The 20,744-nt window shown below is 25.5% G+C and overlaps 1 protein-coding gene across 8 annotated transcripts in view; it reads right to left on the minus strand.

The window, feature by feature from the left end:
- Nucleotides 1–20,744, minus strand: part of Adcy2 (adenylate cyclase type 2 Ac76E) — a 47,447-nt gene that overhangs the window by 20,192 nt on the left and 6,511 nt on the right. For all 8 annotated transcript variants that reach the window (XM_035886130.2, XM_035886138.2, XM_035886140.2 and 5 more), the window contains exon 3: nucleotides 3,993–4,162. In XM_035886130.2, the coding sequence (XP_035742023.1) occupies nucleotides 3,993–4,162 (170 nt within the window). The remainder of the gene's footprint in view (nucleotides 1–3,992; nucleotides 4,163–20,744) is intronic.

The following is a 20,744-nucleotide window of genomic DNA, read 5'->3' on the forward strand; positions in this document are numbered from 1 at the left end:
GCTTTGTGAAAATAAATTATAAAATAAAAAATGATATTAATTCTGATGCATTTTTTTTTTGGTCTTCTTTTTCCTTTTCTTTTTTTTTTTTTGTTCCCCTCTATCATTTCGTATTCATTTTCAAACATATTGTTTTATGGAATAAAAGAATGTACGTCGCGATAAAGCTTTCAAACGTGTCTCTTCGCGCATTACATCGAATATTAATAAACGATCCGACATTTTCATCATTTCCACATTACGATCAACTGCAAATCGATTGGTTCGTATTAACATACGGTTTATGTGTATATATCTTTCAAAGGAACATCCACGATACAATTCTTTTCAAAATCAGCAAATTCTATCAAAAATCTATAATAAAATTTTAATTGTACGAATAATAATACACCCATAAACATAAATCGTGTTTGATTAGTAATGTAAATTAATAAAAAAGTCGACATTTTTCTTCTTCTTTCATTTTAACTTTAAACCGATATAATTATCGAGTCACCCCGTATATATATATATAACATGTGTATAATATTAACAATGTTTTATTACCAACATAACTTTATAATAATTATAATTTTTTAATGATTATTATTATTGAATCACCTTGTATACGATATACATAGACATATATATGTACATAAAGATAGATTAGATTGAAAATTTAATATAAAGTTTTAATTAATAACAAATAAAAGATTTTCAACTGTTTTTAATTATTAATTATAAATTGATAAAAATCGCCATTTTTTTAATTTTTACTTAGAACTGATATAATTATTATATTATAATATATATATATATATATATATATATATATATATGCATATACGAGTATGTATGTAACTCAATTATTACATCGCACCGTAATCAACGACACAATAATTCATTTCAATATCGACCATTAAGTATTGAAATTATACGAATAAATTGATTCTGTTCAATTATTTTGAGATTATATAAATGGAAATATATAAATAAGAAAACGAACATGTTAAACCATTAACGAGCTTGATGAGGAACGATTATGGTTTCTAGAATGAAGTTTTGAAAGGGTAATAAATCCCATGGCAACTGACCGATTTCGTCTTGATAAGGGTTCACACACAGTGGGTGGAATGGTAACAATAGGGTTGTAAATTTAAATTGCTAATTTTCTGTAACGTGCGTTATATTAACAAAGAATTGTGGAATAATAAAGAATTCTGAAGTACGGTGGATAACTTATTTTCATTTTTTACGTAAAAATTATAAAAGGAAAGAAGAAAAAGAAGATAAAAAAAAAAAAAAACGAAAGAAAGAAAGAATGAAAGAACATAAAGAGATGATTGATCGGCTTTCTTTCTAACTGTAATTTATTAATTAAAACTAGAGATTAGTATAGTTTGATATATTTTTTATTGAACAAAAGTATAAGATTAGATTTTTCATTTATTATTTATAGAAAAGTAAAATAGAATAAGCTGATAAATTATTATTTAAAAAGATGAGAATTGGATTAATGCTTCCTTGCAATTTGTTATATAAAAATAAATGTTAAATTAAAATAATTAATAACAATTTAATATATAAAATAATTAATAGTAATTCATTATCTTACAAAAGTATTCGTTACGTTTTGTAATCTTTTTAAAAAAGCTTATCATACGATTTATCAATTATATTAAATACATAATACGAATAAAATGAATTAAATAATTAAAATAATAATTTATTGATTATAAATAAAAAATTATTAATTAATTAATTTAATATTATTATTAACTTTTATTATAATTAAACTATGGCAAATTTAATTAAATTATTATCATATCTTATTATTTAAATATAGAGATTAGATTATGTTAGACTTTTTAAACTTTTCTAATAAAACTTGTAATTTATAAAAATTAAAAAAAAAAAAAAAAAAAAGAAAAAAAAGAAAAAAGTAAATAACACATACATATAAACTCGTATATGTTGTCAAATATATGATATATGTAGATTGACTATTTTTTTTTTTATTTTTTTTTTTATTTGTTTTTAAGAAACAAAGAATTAAACGATATAGAAGAGAGTATGCATTTCGCCCATTTTATTTTATTTTATTTTCTTTTTTGTGTTCCTTTTCCTTTTTTTTTTTTCACAATAAAATATCGTAAGCAGTTCCTTTGACAATGTGTTCCGTTTGAAAATGATGGCGGATAATATAAAAGACAAAACTAGAGTATTGTTTAACGATAGTCGACCGCTCTATACATACATACTACATATATATATATATATGTATAATATGTATCTATAGAGTTGCTGATATTAACTTGAAAAGACTGCAACGTTGCGAGTTGAAAGAGCCGTTTGCAAATAAAAAAAAATAAAAAATAAAAAAATAAAAAAGAAAAAAGAAAAGAAAAGAAAAAAAAAAGAAGAAGAAGAAGAGAAAAAGGGAGAAAAAGTAGAAAAAAAAAAAGAAAAAGAAGGATTTTCATGTGAGAATCAGTGTGGTTGCAACGAGCGTCTTGTTTACATCTGACGTAATATGAATTGCTCGATCGTTCTTTGGTTAAATGCAAATTTTATTTCACGAAAGCTTAAAATTATATATTTATATTTTCAACGAGCATAATACTTTGGGTATTATTTTAAATGAAAATAAATACAAATTTTAATTCAAATGTACGACGACGAAGATTATCAAATAGTTTGTATTAATTGTAATAAAAAATTTATAACGTTTTAAATGTTTATACACTTAAAATGTTATACACTTAAACAATAATATAAATATTTCTACTTGTATTAAAAAAAGATGATATATTTTTTATTTCAGCGTATTCATAACAAATTTATTTTTTTCTTTTTTTGTTATTATGTTTATTTTTATTTTTATTTCGAATATACGATGAAGATCTTTATTTTTCATCGACAAAGTCAATAGTGATTTCTATTTTTTTTTTCTTTTTTTTTTTAATTTTCTAGGTATTTGTTTTTTTTTTCTTGTTTTTCTTTTTAACACCTCTCTCTCTCTCTCTCTCTCTCTCTCTCTTTGCAATCAACATACCGACGGTTTTTGAAAAAAAAAAAGAGAAAAAGAAAAAAGAATCGTACGACTGTTTAGAGAATTCTATTAGAAATTCACTTCACGTGTGTTTCGTTGGTTCTATATATCGAAACTATGCCATCGATCGTTCACATGGTCCACGTTTGTTATTAGAGAACCGTGAACGTGTTAACAGAGTTTACTATCCTAAATATTCGATCCTTAGGTGTGTTCGTTAGTTTCGACAAAGATTAATTATCGATTACGATGGGAGTTTAGTTTAACGCCGAATCGTGAGAAATGCCTAAGACATAAATTTCGAAGAATTAAAATCAAATCGGAAAAAAAAAAGTAATAAAAAAAAAACAAACAATATTTAAACATCCGTCCTGAGATTGGTTCAATGATAAAAATAATTTCAATTGTTTATTACCGACATATAATAATTTTAATATCGTTAACATGCGAATTATTGTTACGCGTAATTGAAAAAAAAAAAAGAAAATAAAATAAAATAGAATAAAATCAAATAAAAAGAAATGACAAAAGAGATTTTCTTTTCTTTATTCCTCGTTACGTTGTATCAATTTGAATGTATTAATTTGATTAATGGAAAGATAATGCGACTTTTAATAAAAATAATAAATTGATAATAATAAAATAAAATAAAAAAAAATATATTATAATAATAAGTTGGATATAAATAGAAATAAAAAAAGAACAATATTTTTAATTTGTCAATTATAGAAATAGCAAATTGTTAATGGAAATATTCAATATGATTTTTAATAAATAATTCTTTTTAATAATAATAATAAAAAAAATTAGAATCAAATATTTCTTCTACACAAACATACGCACATATATATATATATGTCATATTGTTATATATATCTGTGTATATGTATCTGGATCATTATATTTTAATACGATGTGAGTGTTGGTTCGAATAAAAATTAAAAAATTATAAAGGACCGACCTGATGATAGTTCGTCAAACAAATGGCACCAAGTGCTAATATCGAAGCTACCGAGGCTACAAAGAGCGTTCCCGTGTAAAGAGAAGTGGTCAATTTTCCTTCATATTTGTCACGAAGTATTTGAAGCTGTTCAACTCCGCTCTCGTCGTTCGTTGTACCAGTTGGATTTTCTGGAAAAAATAAATTTTACAAATATATTAATAAAAAAACATTCGTACGAAACGAAACATAACAGAACAAAAAAAGAACAAAAACAGAGTGCTTCTTCTTTTCTCGCGTTAAAAAAAAAAAAAAAGAAAAAAAGAAAAAAAAAAGGAAAAAGAAATAAACCAAAAAAGAAACGAATAAACCAAAAAAGAAAAAAAAAGTACAATTTTAACAGTCAAGTTCTCGTACATGTTAATAAAATTTTGAAAATAATTCAAGCATTCCCAATCGGTCCAAATCCGCCATATTAATTCTATATATTAAATAATAAAATTACAATGAAAAAATGTATATCCAACAGTAATGAGTTTAAAATAAAAAAAAAAATTATAAAAAATATATTTCCTTTTGTAAATAGAACTTCTTCTCTTTTTAAAAGAGAGAGCGAATGAGAGAGCGAGCGAGTGAAAGAGAGAGAGAGAGAGAGAGAGAGAGAGAATTTTCCTATTTCCTTATAATTTCTCATTTTACCTTTTAAACGTTCAGCATCGTACTAAATTCAATTGGGTCCTTTGCACCTTGACTCAATCGTTCGTTAACGATATCTAATTAAATATACATTCTAAAATTGAATTGATCGACGAGAATATTATTGACATTTATCGAGAAAAAGAGAGAAAGAGAAAGATAAAGAGAAAGATACAGAAAGAAAGAAAGAGAGAGAGAGAGAGAGAGAGAGAAAGATAAAAAGAGAAAATGAGAAAGAGAGAGAGAAAGAGAGAGAAAGATAAAAAGAGAAAATGAGAAAGAGAGAGAGAGAGTACCGTAAGACGTTTACAAATAATTAAATTAACATATCTTCGAGCTATTACGTTGATTAATTAAGTTTCAAAAATAACGAAGCTGTTTTATTTAAAAAAAAAAACAGAAAAAAAAAACAAAAAAAAAAAAATAAACGAGAGTACCTTTCAAACATATTGAAGGGTACTTTCAATAGGTGTACTATAAAATACTAATTCAAATACCGTCGTAAAAAAAAAATCTTTTTTTATTATTTTCGTATTTTTTTCACTCCTTTTTTTTCCTTTATTTTTTTTTTTCGTCTAAAAAATAAAAAAATCGCCTATCAGCGCGGACCCAATAAATAAATCCTATAAATAAATCCACAAAAAAAAAAAAAAAAAAAAAAAAAAAAAAAAAAAAAAAAAAAAAAAAACCTATACGAACTATTTTATTTGATTTAGATTTCGTTGGATTTCGATGTTTTTGACACTCGTAACTCTAATATTGTTTTTCTCATTTTTCATTTTTCGTTTCACCTTCTGTTCATTTTCATTACTTTCTCTTTCTCTTTCTTTTTTTTTTTTTTGTTTTTTTTTTCTTTTTCTTTATGAGGAAATAAAACTCGACCGAGTTACATGGCTTTACGTTCCAATTGTCATCGAATTTGACAACAACTTCTAAAGAATATTTTCTTTTAACAAGTTTAGATCGATTTTTTTGCATGATTCTTCAAATAAGAAGAAGATTATATGCTAGTTTTGATAAAGTGCGTAAAAGTTCGATTTTAATGGATATAGTACGATTTTTCTCATCCAAAAATATTCCCCCCGTCAATCCCCCCCACCCCGCTCCGCCCCGCCGTTCCATCGAAAAAGAAGCACGACCGACACAATTTGATGGGGAAGAGAGGGAGGGAAAAAAATGTCGGTAGCAATAATACGTAAAAATACGTGCAACTTGTGTAACGGTGATGAGTGTTTTCTTTTTTCTTCTTCTTTTTTTTTTCTTTTTTTTTTTTTTACGGGACATTTTAGACGATGATGAGTCACTTGCAGATGCGAGTTTCAAGAGAAAAAAAAAAAAAGAAAGAAAAAAAACCATTGACAGTCATGACGAGAGCCTGAGAAATTTAACAGAAACGTTTGACCTTGAACCAGATATTATACATACATACACAAACAATGGGCTATGATCATACTGGCCTCCTTCTTCGTTGAGGATTTAGAGGGAGGGATCGTACAATATCGATGTGATCGATGTGATCGATCAGGATCTTTCGCATATTCGCATATTCGCATATTCTGACTCCCATTAACATATTAATGAATGAATATTGCATGATCATAATAAAAACCCATATAAATTTGTTTGTTTTGCTTCTCTTTTTATTTTCATTTGTTTATTTATTTTTTTTTTTTCCTTTCTTTCTTCCTCTCTATCTTTTTCACATTTTCTTCCCTTTTTCTTGTTTACCCCTTTAAGAATTTTAATGAATAATTCCGTCGTATCGATTTGACCCGACAAAAAATCGTATAAAATTTATTCGTTCGTTCGTTCGTTCGTTTTTTTTTTCTTTTTTTTTCTTTTTTATATTTATTTATCTCTCTCTCTCTCTCTCTCTCTCTCTCTCTCTCTCTCTCGCTCTCTTCTTTTATTTTATTTTATTTTCTTTCTTTTCTTTTCTTTTTTTTTTTTTTTTTTTTTTTTATTACCCCAAAAATTTCCCATTGAAATCTTTTTCGTATTTAACTTTAACTCGTATATGGCAGGAAAAAATTTGATAACACCAAACAAGATCCTCTGCAATCCGATTTTGACGCCACTAATACAATTACTAATAAATAATTCCATATCGGACTCAGTGACCATAGGAAAATCCTATACATTTGTTTTTTTTTTCGATCCCCAAGAATTTACTATCAAGAGTCTCTCTTCGTCGAACGAACTAAATCGAACGAACGAACGAACGAACGAACGAACGAAATATCGAACGAAAAATTTGAAGAACCTCGAACAAAATCTTTCGCAATTCCGTATCCCTGATGCCACGAATATCGAACATTTACTAATGAATAATTCCATTGTACTAATTTGACCATAGAAAATTTTATAAATTAGTTTTGTTTGTTTATTTACTATTTTTTTTTTTGTTTAGTTTAGTTCTTTCGTTTTGCTTTGTATTTCTTTTTTTATTTATTTTTTTCTTTTTTTTTTCTTTTTTTTTTTGTTTTTCCTTTCTTTCCTTCATTGATCGACCTAATTCATATAATTCCTTATCATTCCTTGAGCATCATTGAAAATTACGATGATATATGTTCTTCATATTTATTTTGAAATGTTTCCATTTATTCGATGAATAAATATGTTTTATTAATTAACGATAAGTATTTCGGTAAAAAAAAAATAATAAATAATCGTTATATATGAATATTTTGATTAATATTTTTTTTTTTTTATAACATAAAATATCAGTACGTAATAGAAACGATCAATTATGAACAATATAGTGGGTTGATAAAGTTTGGATTTATTATATTATAAATATTGACTGTCCATTTTAAAAATTGTTTATATTCACAAGTATTTTCGTCAAAATATTGACAGTTGTTTTATTTTTTCTTTTTTTTTTTTTTTTCTTTTTCTGTTCCTTTTCTATTAATCATCGATCCAATACGTGACAATTAATTTAAAATATCGTTTTAAAAATGTTTCGAAATATTGACTCAAAATAAATAGCGGCCATTTTGAAATTCTGTAATAAGATGAAATAAAGATTATATTGTTGCGTCCATTTCCTTTTTCCTTTTTTTTTTTTTTTTGGAACATTTCACAGATAATTCGAAAGAGTCCCGGCGATATATCGTATGAAATAAGACCAGTCGAACTTGTCCATTTCGATTGGTTAATTTTTCAAAAGTAATTTCTTTTATATTTCTTTATATAAAAAAAAAAAAAACGAAGATCGTATCGAAAAAGAAATTAATTGAATCTCTCTCTCTCTCTCTTTCTCTCTCTCTCTCTCTCTCTCTCTCTCTCTCTCTCTCTCTCTCTCTCTCTCTCTCGCTCGCATTTGATTAATCTTTGTTAATAATCATCGTTCTCTTAATGGGGAAAAATTGATTTAAATTATCCGACAGGTATGTATCGATGTCGTTTATACATTACTGTTTCATAGATTATGTCAGCACCACAATATAGAACCAACTTCAATAATATTAATTAGCGAAACTTGAACGAGTAGAAACTTGATTTCCTGTTTCGTTAATCCAAATATATATTGTTTATCGTATACAATGATTCGCTTTTTAATTTGATTATAAGTAAATAAATATTATATACATATATAATATTCTCTTTTTATAAAATTAAATTTCATTAAATTTTCGTTCAAATAATTGTTATCGTCGAATATTTTTTTCTTCTTTTCGTTTTTTTTTTTTTTTTTTTTTTGTAGAAAGAATTTCATAGAAATAATAATGATACATAGATATCATGTCTTTTCTTATTTATTTTCTTTCTTTTTTTTTTTGTTTTTAAATGTACTGGTTTGTCCTGCAAAGAATAAACAAAAAATATAAAAAGAAAAATAAAATATATTAATAATAATAATAATAATAATAATGATAATAATAATAATAATAATAATAATAATAATAATAATAATAATAATAATAATAATAATAATTGGAGGATTTTAAAGATGTCCATGATGTCCAGTCATTTTCAAAAGTGCGTTAACGTAATTGTAGCCGAATAAACGAGTAAGTCTAATCGGCTAATGAATATCAGTCGTGCCCAGATAACGACTATGAAGACAATAACAACAATGACGACGATGGTCAATGTCGCTAATTGTCCAATGATCTAAAAGTATGCCTAGTTAGTCTAACTTATCGCGCGTGCAAGTAACTATTTTTATTCCTCTTATATATTTTTATGTAATACATTTCTATTCTGTTTTTTTTTATTATTATTTAAATATATATATATATATGTATATGTGTGTGTGTTATCTTCAACTCAGTGATAACACAATGAATGTTTAGAAATAAAATACTACTCTGTTTCTATACTTTTATTCTTTTGTTATAATTTTTATATATATATATATATATATAAATGTTCTCTTTAGATCATCAATGTGACCTGGTGAATGATTAGAAATGAATCATAATTTTAATCTGTTATTCTTGTTGCAAGATTTTTTTTTCTTTTTTCTTTTTCTTCTTCTTTTTTTTTACATTAATATTATTTTCAGAATATCGATAATCTTAGAAATTAAGTGTGACCGTAATTTATTATTTCTATTACAACTGTTAAAATTGTGATTATATCGAGGATTAACTCAAACGAACAAACAAAAAAAAAAAGAAAAAAAGAAAAGAAAAAGAATTAGAAATTTTAAGAATTAAAATTAAAAATGTTATCCAATTATTATTCTATTTTACCAACTGTGATAATCTTATATTAAAATTTTTATTATCCATGAATATTCGTTTTAATCGTTTTAATTTTTCATTTCTATTTTTTTTTTTCCTTTTTTTCCTCTTTTCTTTGTTTTTTTCTTTTTTTGCAATCCCCTTGTTAACAAATAAAAAGCAATTTTTGTTCCTCTTAAGTTTTCTAACGCGTCTAATGATTTTTTTCTTAAGGAAAAAAAAAAAAAAAAAAAAAAAAAAAAAAGGAATGTTAAAAAAATCTAAAGACAATGATTAATTAGTGAACGATTTGATTTAAAGAAATGATCGATCGTTGAATTAATATACGTAAGTGATATTATTATTATTATCATTATTCAATATATATTTTTGTAACATAACATGTATAGCAATGATATGTTATATATATATATATCATACTAATCGTAATTAACACGTGAAATTGTTAATTAACGAATCAATCGATCGTTTTGATATCACATTATAGAAACTACGTAAGTAGTTACGTAGTACTTACGTATTAGTATTATTATCAATTCAATGAAACAAAAATATCTATACTGACAAATAATATAGACAATAAATAAGATAGATAAGTGTGAAAATATTTGGGGATGGAAATGTGGGTGAGTAGAAATGGGTGAGGGGGTGGTGGTCGAGGGATTGTTTCGTAAAACTTCTTAAGTGATTTTAAAGATTAATTTTACACTTTTTCCAGACTTTTTCTTGCCATTTTTCTTTCTTCTTCTTCTTCTTTTTTTTCCTTTCTTTTTCTCTCTTTTTCTTTTTAATATCCTAAAACAGCGAAAGCCTAAAAAGTTTCCGAAAAAAAAAAAAAGAAAAGAGAGAAAATAAAAGTGATCTTCGAAGTCATTTTTATCAAAAATTTTAGAATCACCCTGTATTATATCCGATAAAAATTAATTCTTGCATAATGTAAATGAATATGACATACGAACGATACTCTAATGATTTTTCTAATTTTATTTATTATCTAAATTTTATTATTTTGTTATTTTTTAAAAATATATAAATAAATAAATATATGTATATATATATATATATATATATTTGTGTGTATGTGTATAGTATACACATTATATATTTTTCATATGTTAAATCAAATTAAATTTCTTAAATTTATAATTTTAACTTAATCATTAATTCATATATAAAATATAATTTAAATTAAATATATTATTATATATAATATTGACATCTATTTTATAATTGTTATATTATTATATATATATATTTTTTTTTTGTTTATTTGTATATAATATTCGTAGAATTATTTTTTATCGATTTCCTTCAAAATATTTTTCTTCAGACAGAATATTTTCTACAAAAAGTCAAATGAATGCAATTCATTTTTACGCGAATGAAATACAATAAAAGCATCGGAATGTTCATGTTTCAAAAGGAATTGGCAAAAAGGAAATAATGTATCCTTTCTCAAAAAAAAAAAAAAAAAAAAAAAAATAAAAGAACTTTTCACCAAAGAAAGGTAAAAACTTTTTCAACAAAATGTCAGAAGTTGAAAAATGAAAAGGAATTCAACACAAGCTTAACAAAATTCGATTGTCTCGTACCTGTTGCTCTATCCTATCGATACTCGCAAATTGTTAGAACTTCACGTTCCTTTCTAGTTTCTTTCTCTAGTTTCTTTCCCTAGTTTCTTTCCCTAGTTTCTTTTATTTACTTTTCTTTTTCTTTTTCTTACACTAATTTTTTTCCCTTCCTTTCTTTCTTTCTCTCTTTCTCTCTATATTTCTTTCCTTTTTTCTTTTCTTTTTTTTTTTTTTTTTTTTTTTTTTTTTTTATGAAAAAATTTCGCCACAGGAGCAAAAGTCTGAGTTATATGGAAATATATGTATGTACTTATGTGTACTTGTATGGAAATAAAAGACGCCTTTATTTCACGCTATATTTTGAGACAAGAGGAAAAATAGAGAGAAAGAGAGAGAGAGAGAGAGAGAGAGAGAGAGAGAGAAAGAAAGAAAGAGAGAGAAAAGTTCAAGTAAGATTACGAATGAGATTTTATGTTCAGAAATATGGCTCTGCACAAAAACAAAGAGAAAAAGGAAAAAGAGAAACTAAACTCGTATTATTTAAAGTCTTAATAAATTATTATACAGATTAGCGTATTATATATATATATATATACCTAGAAATTTTGATTTTGTTGCCAGTAAAATGTAATAATAATTTTTCTTTTTAAAATAAAATATATTTTGTAAAAATCATAAATATCTAAGATAATTATTTAATTATTTTTTATATCATCTCTCATATATTTTATTGATATAATGTAATATAATAAATATTATATATGTATAATATATATACATATATTTTTTTTTTTAATATTACATATATATTAAATATAATTACTTAATTAAATAATTAAATAATATTTCATATAATATAACGCGAAAAGGAATAATACGAACAGTTAATAAAAATTAATTAAAAATAATATATTATATATTAAATAAATAATTATATCTATTAAATAACATATCCATTTAAACATATCTACTTATCTATCTGCTATCATTATATTATCTATCTATTTATCTATTAATAAATTACATGTGTAAAATTTATTACGCATAATTCGAGAGGTAAAAAAAGAAAAAGAAAAAAAAAACACACACACACACACACACACGCACACAAGAAAAAGCAAAAAATAAAAACGAATATAAAAAATTAAGAATCACAATTAAAATAATTAAATTTGATTATATCGAGATATATAATTATTTAAAGAGAATAATACGTTATCGAAAAGAAAATAACTCCTTGATATCCAACGAAATAATGAATGAAAGTAATAAGAGATAAAAGATCCGTGGAGAAACTAACGAATAGACGGGGTAGGGGGCGAGTTCCGGGGTGGGATAGGGTGGGGTGTGGCGGGGTTGGGCAGGGCGAGACGGAGAAAGCGCGGGGGAGGAAGGGTGGAGGGGCCGAGAGGGAGGGGGGAGGGGGGATTCAATGAAATAATCTTTTTTATTGGGTCAACGTTGTTAACATCCTCTACTTTGATATTTTCCGTCGTTGAGAGTACTAACATTAACCAGGAATTTCCTTTTCTACTTAAATTAATAATAACGTAGCTAACGAGACATTCGCGTTCTGGTAAACGCATTCTATGCGACCGTAAAATTTCATGGCTGTACAATGCGAATCTCCAAGGGAGTAGTCACGCGTAATACCTCTTGCTGAGTTTTACGATGCAGATAATATAAAAAAGAGAGGGAAAAAAAAAAAGAAAGAAAGAAAAAAAGAAAAAAGAAGAAGAAGAAGAAGAAGAAGGTAAAGAGCGATGGTTATAAAAAGAGGAAGTGTAATAACAAGTGTTGATGGAAAAGTTACAGTAACGTTGGTAACAGCATGGAGATGTTGTAGTGATGGGTACGAAGAAAGTAATAACAATAACAATATATTAACAAAATTGTAGTGACGTGTATAAGAAGAATGATTGTAATGAGTATGAACAAGGAAGTGTTGCAGTGATGGGTAAGAACTGTAATGATTGTAATGAATAATGAACGAAAAAGTTTATCCCGATGGGTAAGAACAAAATGATTTTAATCAGTATAAACAAGAAAGTGGATAGTGATAGGTACGAAAAAAATGATAAAGAATACGAACAAGTGGTAGTAATGGGTACGAAGAAAATGATTTTAATGAGTATAAACAAGAAAGTGGGTAGTGATGGGTACGAAAAAAATGATAAAGATCGAGTACGAACAAGTGGTAGTGATGGGTATGAAGAAAATGATTGTAAAGAGTATGAATAAGAAAGTGATAGTAATGGGTACGAAGAAAATGATAAAGATCGAAAACGAACAAGTGATAGTGATGGGTATGAACAAAATGATAAAGATCGAATACGAACAAGTGATAGTAATGGGTACGAAGAAAATGATATTAACGAGAATAGAAACAAGAAATAACTGTTGTTAGTGATGGATATGAACAAAACAAAAGTATTACATAAAAATTGTAACAATTGAGACAACTAATGAAATAATCATTCATTCATATATTTAATAAGTATTAACTATAACATTGTCCTTCTCGTATTTGTATAATAAACGTTCATTTAAAATCATTAATGTGCAAAAGAATACATCGAAGTTTCCACGAAACGAGCCATCCACATTAGAACATGTATTTTCGTCGAAGGAGTTACGTTATACACGTCGCACGTACATTATTTTTAAAATAGCTCTCGCTCGAGTCCATAAACTCTCTCGGTTTGCAATAAAGTCCGGTCCTCTGTGTCGTGAATCGTATAAAGGTTATAAATAAAATCAAAAATTGATATGCATTTTTCTTAAGACGTCTATCGGCCAAATCGTAAAACTTATTGAAATATTTTGACAACAATTTCTTCTTAACTTCCTTTTCTTTTCTTTCTTTTCTTTCTTTCTTTCTTTTTTCTTTTTTTTTTTTTCTTGAGTTTTTCTCGAGTTTTTCTTTTTCCCTTCCCTTATGATTTATGTACGTATGACAAAACCTGTCGACCCTTCGTTTTTTTTTTTTATTTTTTATTTTTTTTTTTTTTTCTTTTCTTCTCTTTTACTTCTTTTTCTTCCTCCGTACAAAACATTATAAGAAAAGCATAAAAGAAATAAAAAGGGAAGTCGTTATGCGCGAGAAAGAAATAAGAAACAAGAAAAAAAAATAGAAAAATAAAAAAAAAGGGAGAACTTAGTGAAAGAAGAAAACGAATTTATTTCATGACTAATCAAAATTTTGGCTCGTAAAGTTACTGACAGCTGACGCACATCTGTACGCATAATTTACCGTCAAATTCGACCGTAGAATAAGGCTAAACATCTCATTAGGTTTGACATTTTTAAAGAAAAAAAAAAAAAAAAAAAAATCTACGCTTTCCTAATTATCCCATAAAACCTGACAAAACATTTCAACAATGAAATCTCTTCGATCGTACAAATTATGGTTTGACATAGAATTAGATTAAAACTTTAAAGATATCTAACCAACAAAAGAATCTCTACTCTTTCTAATTATTTCTTACAAAAAAAAAAAAAGAAAAAAATAATAAAAAAATAAATAAATAAATAAATAAAAATAAAAAAAAATAAAAATAAAAAATAAAAAAATAAAAATAAAATAAAATAAAAAATATATTTCTAAATCGTTTCGATTAGTAAAATTTCATATTTATATATATATATATATATATATATATATATATATATATATATATGAATTAGACAAAAACATTAGATATTTAAACTATAAAACTATAAAAGAATCTCCGTAGTTTTAAATTATTTCTTACAAAAAAAAAAAAAAACAACAATCACAACCATAACAATAATAACAACAATAACAACAACAACGATAATAACAAAATTTTAATCAAATTATTTTCAGACATTTCGATTGATCGTAAAATTTTGTTGAAATTTGTTAGAAATATGATAGGAGAAGCAACTTTAAATGTCTGTCGTAAAATCGTGGAAACGAACAAGACGAATTTAATGGCTCGTTTAGAACGAAGCACGTTTCAGAAGACATATCACCGAAAAGCAAGGGTATAACATTTTCTAGCGTAACAAATTTGAACCTATAATTTTATGACATACACACACACAAACACACACACTCACTTGCGCCCGTGCACTATTTATATATATGTATATATATATGTATGTATGTATGTATGTATGTATATACACTCACACGTATACATAATAGATTGGTTGAAGAGAGAGACAGAGAGAGAGAGGAGGAGTATACGTTTCGACAGGTGGTTTGCCCCTAATAGCACGTTGAACGAATTTATTATAGTTCGATGGAATATCTGGAAAATCGTTTTAGCCGGTTCTTCATTCATTTCGTCTAATGGACCTTGCGACATTAATATTAAATTTATTTATTAAAACGTTCGAGTTTCATTGCTGTTCATGTATATATGAATGCAATCATATGTATACGTTATATATACATACACGTTATTGTTATATGTAGATATAACGATATGTTTTTGATTAATTGTAAAAAAAAGTATGATTAATTTACTTGTTTATGTATTACACTGTATTACAGGTATTTGTATATACAGATTGAATTAAAAGTCTTTAAAAGGGCCAAAAGTTTCTACGTGATTTGAAAAATCAATTAAATTTTTTTCCCCTAAACAGGCTAAGTTTTTTCCTTTCTTTTTCACATAATATAAAACAAAAAAAAGCAGTTGCACTGCTTGGAAAAAAAACAGAATAAAAAAAAGAAAATTAATATAAAAACTTTCAAGAAAATTGTTTTTTTTTTTCAATCATTTAAAAACTTTTGATTCCCATCTAGAGATTTTCTATCCTCCTCTTTCAAAAAGTTTTGAACGATACTGTACATTAAAAGTGTATACACATATAATGTTCAAAATGTGTTGAAAAGCAAAAAAAAAAGAAGAAAAATAGTGTATAATTAAAACATTTCAATGTTATTTCAAATCGTATAATTCTTTTTCTGATGGACATTTTTATATTTGTATTTAACTAAACGTATTATCATTGTAAAATATTACAGATGACAAACATGCCAAAAGTCTTATATTTTGGTCTATACTTTTTATATAAATTTTTTAATATAACTATAATATTTTTTTATATTAATTTCTAACTATTTTAATTATATATATATATATATATATATATATATATAAATTCTTAGTAATAATTTAATTATTTAAATAAATATTAACTTTATATTCAGACGAGAATGTTTATAGAGAGTTCTCTATTAAATAATGTTCGCAAATGTCGAGTAAAATGGCGATGATAATGGCTACTAATGTAAAATGGCGTATATTTTAACATTTCAAATCTCCGAATGATCTAGAACGATAGATATTATTTTTGATCGTAAAAACTATTAATAAATAACCGACTTTCTCGTCTTTCTCTCTCTCTCTCTCTCTCTCTCTCTCTCTCTCTCTCTCTCTCTCTCACCTCTTTCATTCTCTATCTATCTTTTATACGCATACAGAATTCACATCGATCTAACCAAAGTTCTCAAATGGCGACAAAAATGGCCACTTCTATAAAATGGCGTACTTTTTAACATTTCAAATTTTCCAACGATTTAAAACGATAGATTTTATTTACGATTCTAAATAATATAAATTATTAATAAATAATCGACTTTCTCGTCCTTTTCTCTCTCTCTCTCTCTCTCTCTCTCTTTCTCTCTTTCACAAAACACATAGACACACATACACAAATATTCTTGTAAACTAACTCTTGAATACAATGAAATTCTCTCATCCATCGATCGACGAATGCGTGCGTACACGCATTTTAAGCTCCTCGCGAATATGATTATTCGTGACGAGCTTTCGTATCTGACCTCATTCGAAACGTTCGGGACCAAAGATACTTCAATAAAATCACTGAGATAAACTCTACATTTTCCCGATAATATTCTCGATGAGAGAAAGGGAGAAAACAAGAGAGAGAGAGAGAGAGGAATAGTGAAAATTTATAGAATCGTTGACATGATAACACTGCTACGAGCGATATTTGTTTGTTAAAGCTCAAATCTAACGGAAGGATCTCTTGTTTATTTCTCTCTCTCTCTCTCTCTCTCTCTCTCTTTCTCTATCTCTGTATTTTCATTACAAAGAAATAAACAATTGCTATATAAAATATATACATGTATCTATTTACCTACCTATCTATCTACTTATCTATCTATCTGTATATATATACATATATATATATATATGTGTGTGTGTATATGGAATTTCTCGTTTTAATAAAGGTTTATGAACACTATGAACACTTAAAGCTTTAGGTTGTATCAAAAAAGAAAAGAAAGAAAAAAAAGGAAGAGAGAGAAAAAAAAAAAGATATACACGTATATATTCCATACAAAAAACAACTCCAAATATTCGTAGGAAAAAAAAAAGAAGAAAAAAAAAAATAAGAATTTAAAATGTGCGAGAAGTAGAAGGTAATGTAAAAACTGAGATGAATATTTTTACTACTCAAATAAAATAACAGAATAATAAAAAAGGCATGTGAAGGAGTATCGCTAATAAAAAAAGAAAGAAAAAAAGCATAAAAATGATTGCGGTTGCTTTGAGAGAAAAGAGACTGATATAAAAAACAAAATGGCAGAAACAAGGGATAAAGAAGGATCCAATTTAATTCGAAATTGTTCTTTTGTATCGTTCGATAAAAACGAAAAAAAAAAAAAAATAAAAAAAAAAGATAAAAGAAAAATAAAAAAAAAAAGGAAGAAGGAATTAATCTCCTCGTACTCGATAAAATCTTTCCGCTTATTCCATAGACACTAAATTCAATATTCAATCGATTAGAAAGCGATTAGATTGATTAATCTAAAAAAAAAAAAAAAAAAAAAAAAAAAAAAAAAAGAATAACTAAACACCTTCTATACTTTCTTTGTATTTGATATTTAATCGATTAAAAAAAAAAATAGATTTAAGATAAACCTACAAAAAAAAAAAAAAAAAAAAAGAGTGACAAATTAAACACTTCCATTAATTCCTTCTAATCTCCTTCTATTTGATGTAACAGGTCCCTGGCTTATTACCATTAAATAATTGAACACGCAATATTAAACCGATTAAATGACAAAAATTACTTAATTTTTAAATGACCTCCCCTTCGAAAATAAAAGGAAAAGAAAAAAAATAATAATTGGCTTTCGATAAAAATCAGTTTCGTGTCATCGAAAAAAAAACCAATAAAGTTGTAAAAATGAGATATCACGTGACTATAATATAAAGAGAGAGAGAGAGAGAGAAGAAGATTAACGAGCACATATCGCGTGACATGTTAAATATAAAAGAACGAAAGAGTTAGGGACTATACATAAATTAGAAAGTATATAAGTATATACAACGAGTATTTAAGTAAATATATTGAAGACATGTAACATAAACAAATTCTCTAGTACACGATGGTTATTGAACTATCGGCTACGAATTATTGAAGAGAATTAGTTCGTTTGCTCGACCAATCGCTAGGATACGGGAGTGGTGGTGAGTTACAGGTTCAATTCGAAATTAGGTCAGAAAGGACGAATATCTGTTTTTATTTACTCACGCATATCCATCTAAGTTCACGTAAAATATATTATATATATTTACTATACAGAAGAACGATATTATTTTCGAGCATGTTTATCCTACCTTTTTTTATTTTTCATATTTACAATATATACTATTATATTATATATATATATTATAATATTGCGTATAACATTATATATATATATATATTATATATGTATTATTTATATATATATATTGTTTTTTTGTTATATACAGGATGGGTTAAAATTTCTTAATTAATTTTAAAAAAATCAATTAAATCTTTCCCAAGATTTTTCAGATCGATTCCTTTTTTCAAATCGTACATCCATAAGCCTAGAAATCTTTTTAATGATATATAAAGAAAAAGGAAGAAAAAGAAATTAGCATAAGTCTCGAAAAAGAGTAATATAATATAGTAAGAATCAAAAGTGTAATATAGTGTAATGAATAATATAATTATTATTTTTTACTTTATCTTATATCGATTGTTTCTTGAAGAAAAATTACATCAGTGATGTTTAAAAAAAAAAAAAAAAAAAAAAAAAAGAAAAAAGAAAGAAAGAAAAAGAGAGAAAGAGAAACGAAAGAGCAAACTCATTTCTTTTTCTAACATCCTTCAAAACACTGTAAATCTAGATTTAAGTATGTGTGAATATCTATGTGTGTATGTGTATGTGTGTTTGTATGTGTGTACGTGCTACAATATTATTTCAGACGGCTTACGTACTGTGAAGTTAATTTCTAGAAGGATTTGCAGTTTGCACCTTTCTTAAACCTCTTCTATTTCTTGAATATCCATAAAACTCCAAGGATAATATTTACCACTCTAATCTAATGAAAAATATGTTGGTGCGTCTATATGTACACGTACATATACATATTTATCATTTCAATCTAGTAATTACTGGTTAAATTGTGTACATAAAGAATATTAAATAGAAAGAGAAAAAAGAAGAGAAAAAGAAAAGAGAAAAGAAAGAGAGAGAAAAAAAAAAGAAAATCACTTAACAAATATAAATTTTATACGTGATATCGGTGATATTACAAACTATGACCACTATAAAACAATAACAATAACAGTAATAATAATTATAATAATAATATTTTTCAATAATTAATATATATATATATATAATCAGATATTACAATAATAATAATTATTATTATCATTATTGAGAAATTATTATGAATTAAATATTTTAATCGTAATAATAATAATGATGATGATAATAATAAAAATTATTTTCTAGATTTCTATTTATAAAAGTATTATTAAATATTATATATTATTATAATATATATTATAATATATTCATTGATATTACGAATATGAATGAAAAATATATAAATTGCATATGCATACACAAACAAACAGAATTATTTTTTACTTATTAATAACTTTTAATAATTTGTATAGTTTAATTAAAATGAAAATATTTCTACGTATAAATGTATGTATATATGTACATATATATGTACAAGTACATATATAAGTACATAGTAAGTAAAACAGTAAAGAGAAAACATTTATCGGAAACGAAGAGGATGATACGCAGGAAGAGATCAGTGGAGTTTGGCTGATGGCCAGCAAAAACTATTTTCAAACTGGCCGGAAGGGACTATCCAATCTTTCTCTTTCTATCTCTGTCTCTCTGTCTCTCTCTCTCTCTCTCTCTCTTTCTCTCTCTCTCTTTCTCTCTCTCTCTCTCTCTTTCTCTCTCTCTCTCTCTGTTTTGATTTTGTGAATGAACTGCTTGAAAAAAATTGCCATATTTAAATCTTTTCAATTTTTGTTTCCTTTCTCTATTCATTTTTTTTTTTTTTTTTTTTTTTTTTTTTTTTTTTTTGACATTTTAATCGTAAAAATAATTATATGCTTGAAGTTATTTGAGTTATCATTCTTGTCTTCTTTTATAAATAATAAATTACTTCATAAGATATATTTCGCTAATAGAAAAGAAAAAAAAGAAAAAAAAAAAAAAAAGGAGAAAAGAAAAGAAAAAAGAAAAAATTAACAAGTATTATTAATTGTTATCGTGCCACGATTGATTCGAGAATGCAAAGGATTGATTTTGAATAACTTAAGGAAAAAGAAAAAGAACCATTAAAAAAAGGAAAAAAAGAAAAGAAAGAAGAAGTATAAGAAGATAAGAAGATAAAGAAAGACATTCCAGATAGATTTCGTAACATAGCGAAGTAACAGTAATTAGAGTATCGATCGTAATTCATAGGAAGTAACTTTTCTGCCATAACAAAAGGCAAACAAATATATATCTT

This window comes from Vespa mandarinia, chromosome 17 (genome assembly GCF_050613455.1).
Source record: "Vespa mandarinia isolate Hongniang chromosome 17, ASM5061345v1, whole genome shotgun sequence".
Lineage (NCBI taxonomy): Eukaryota > Metazoa > Arthropoda > Insecta > Hymenoptera > Vespidae > Vespa > Vespa mandarinia.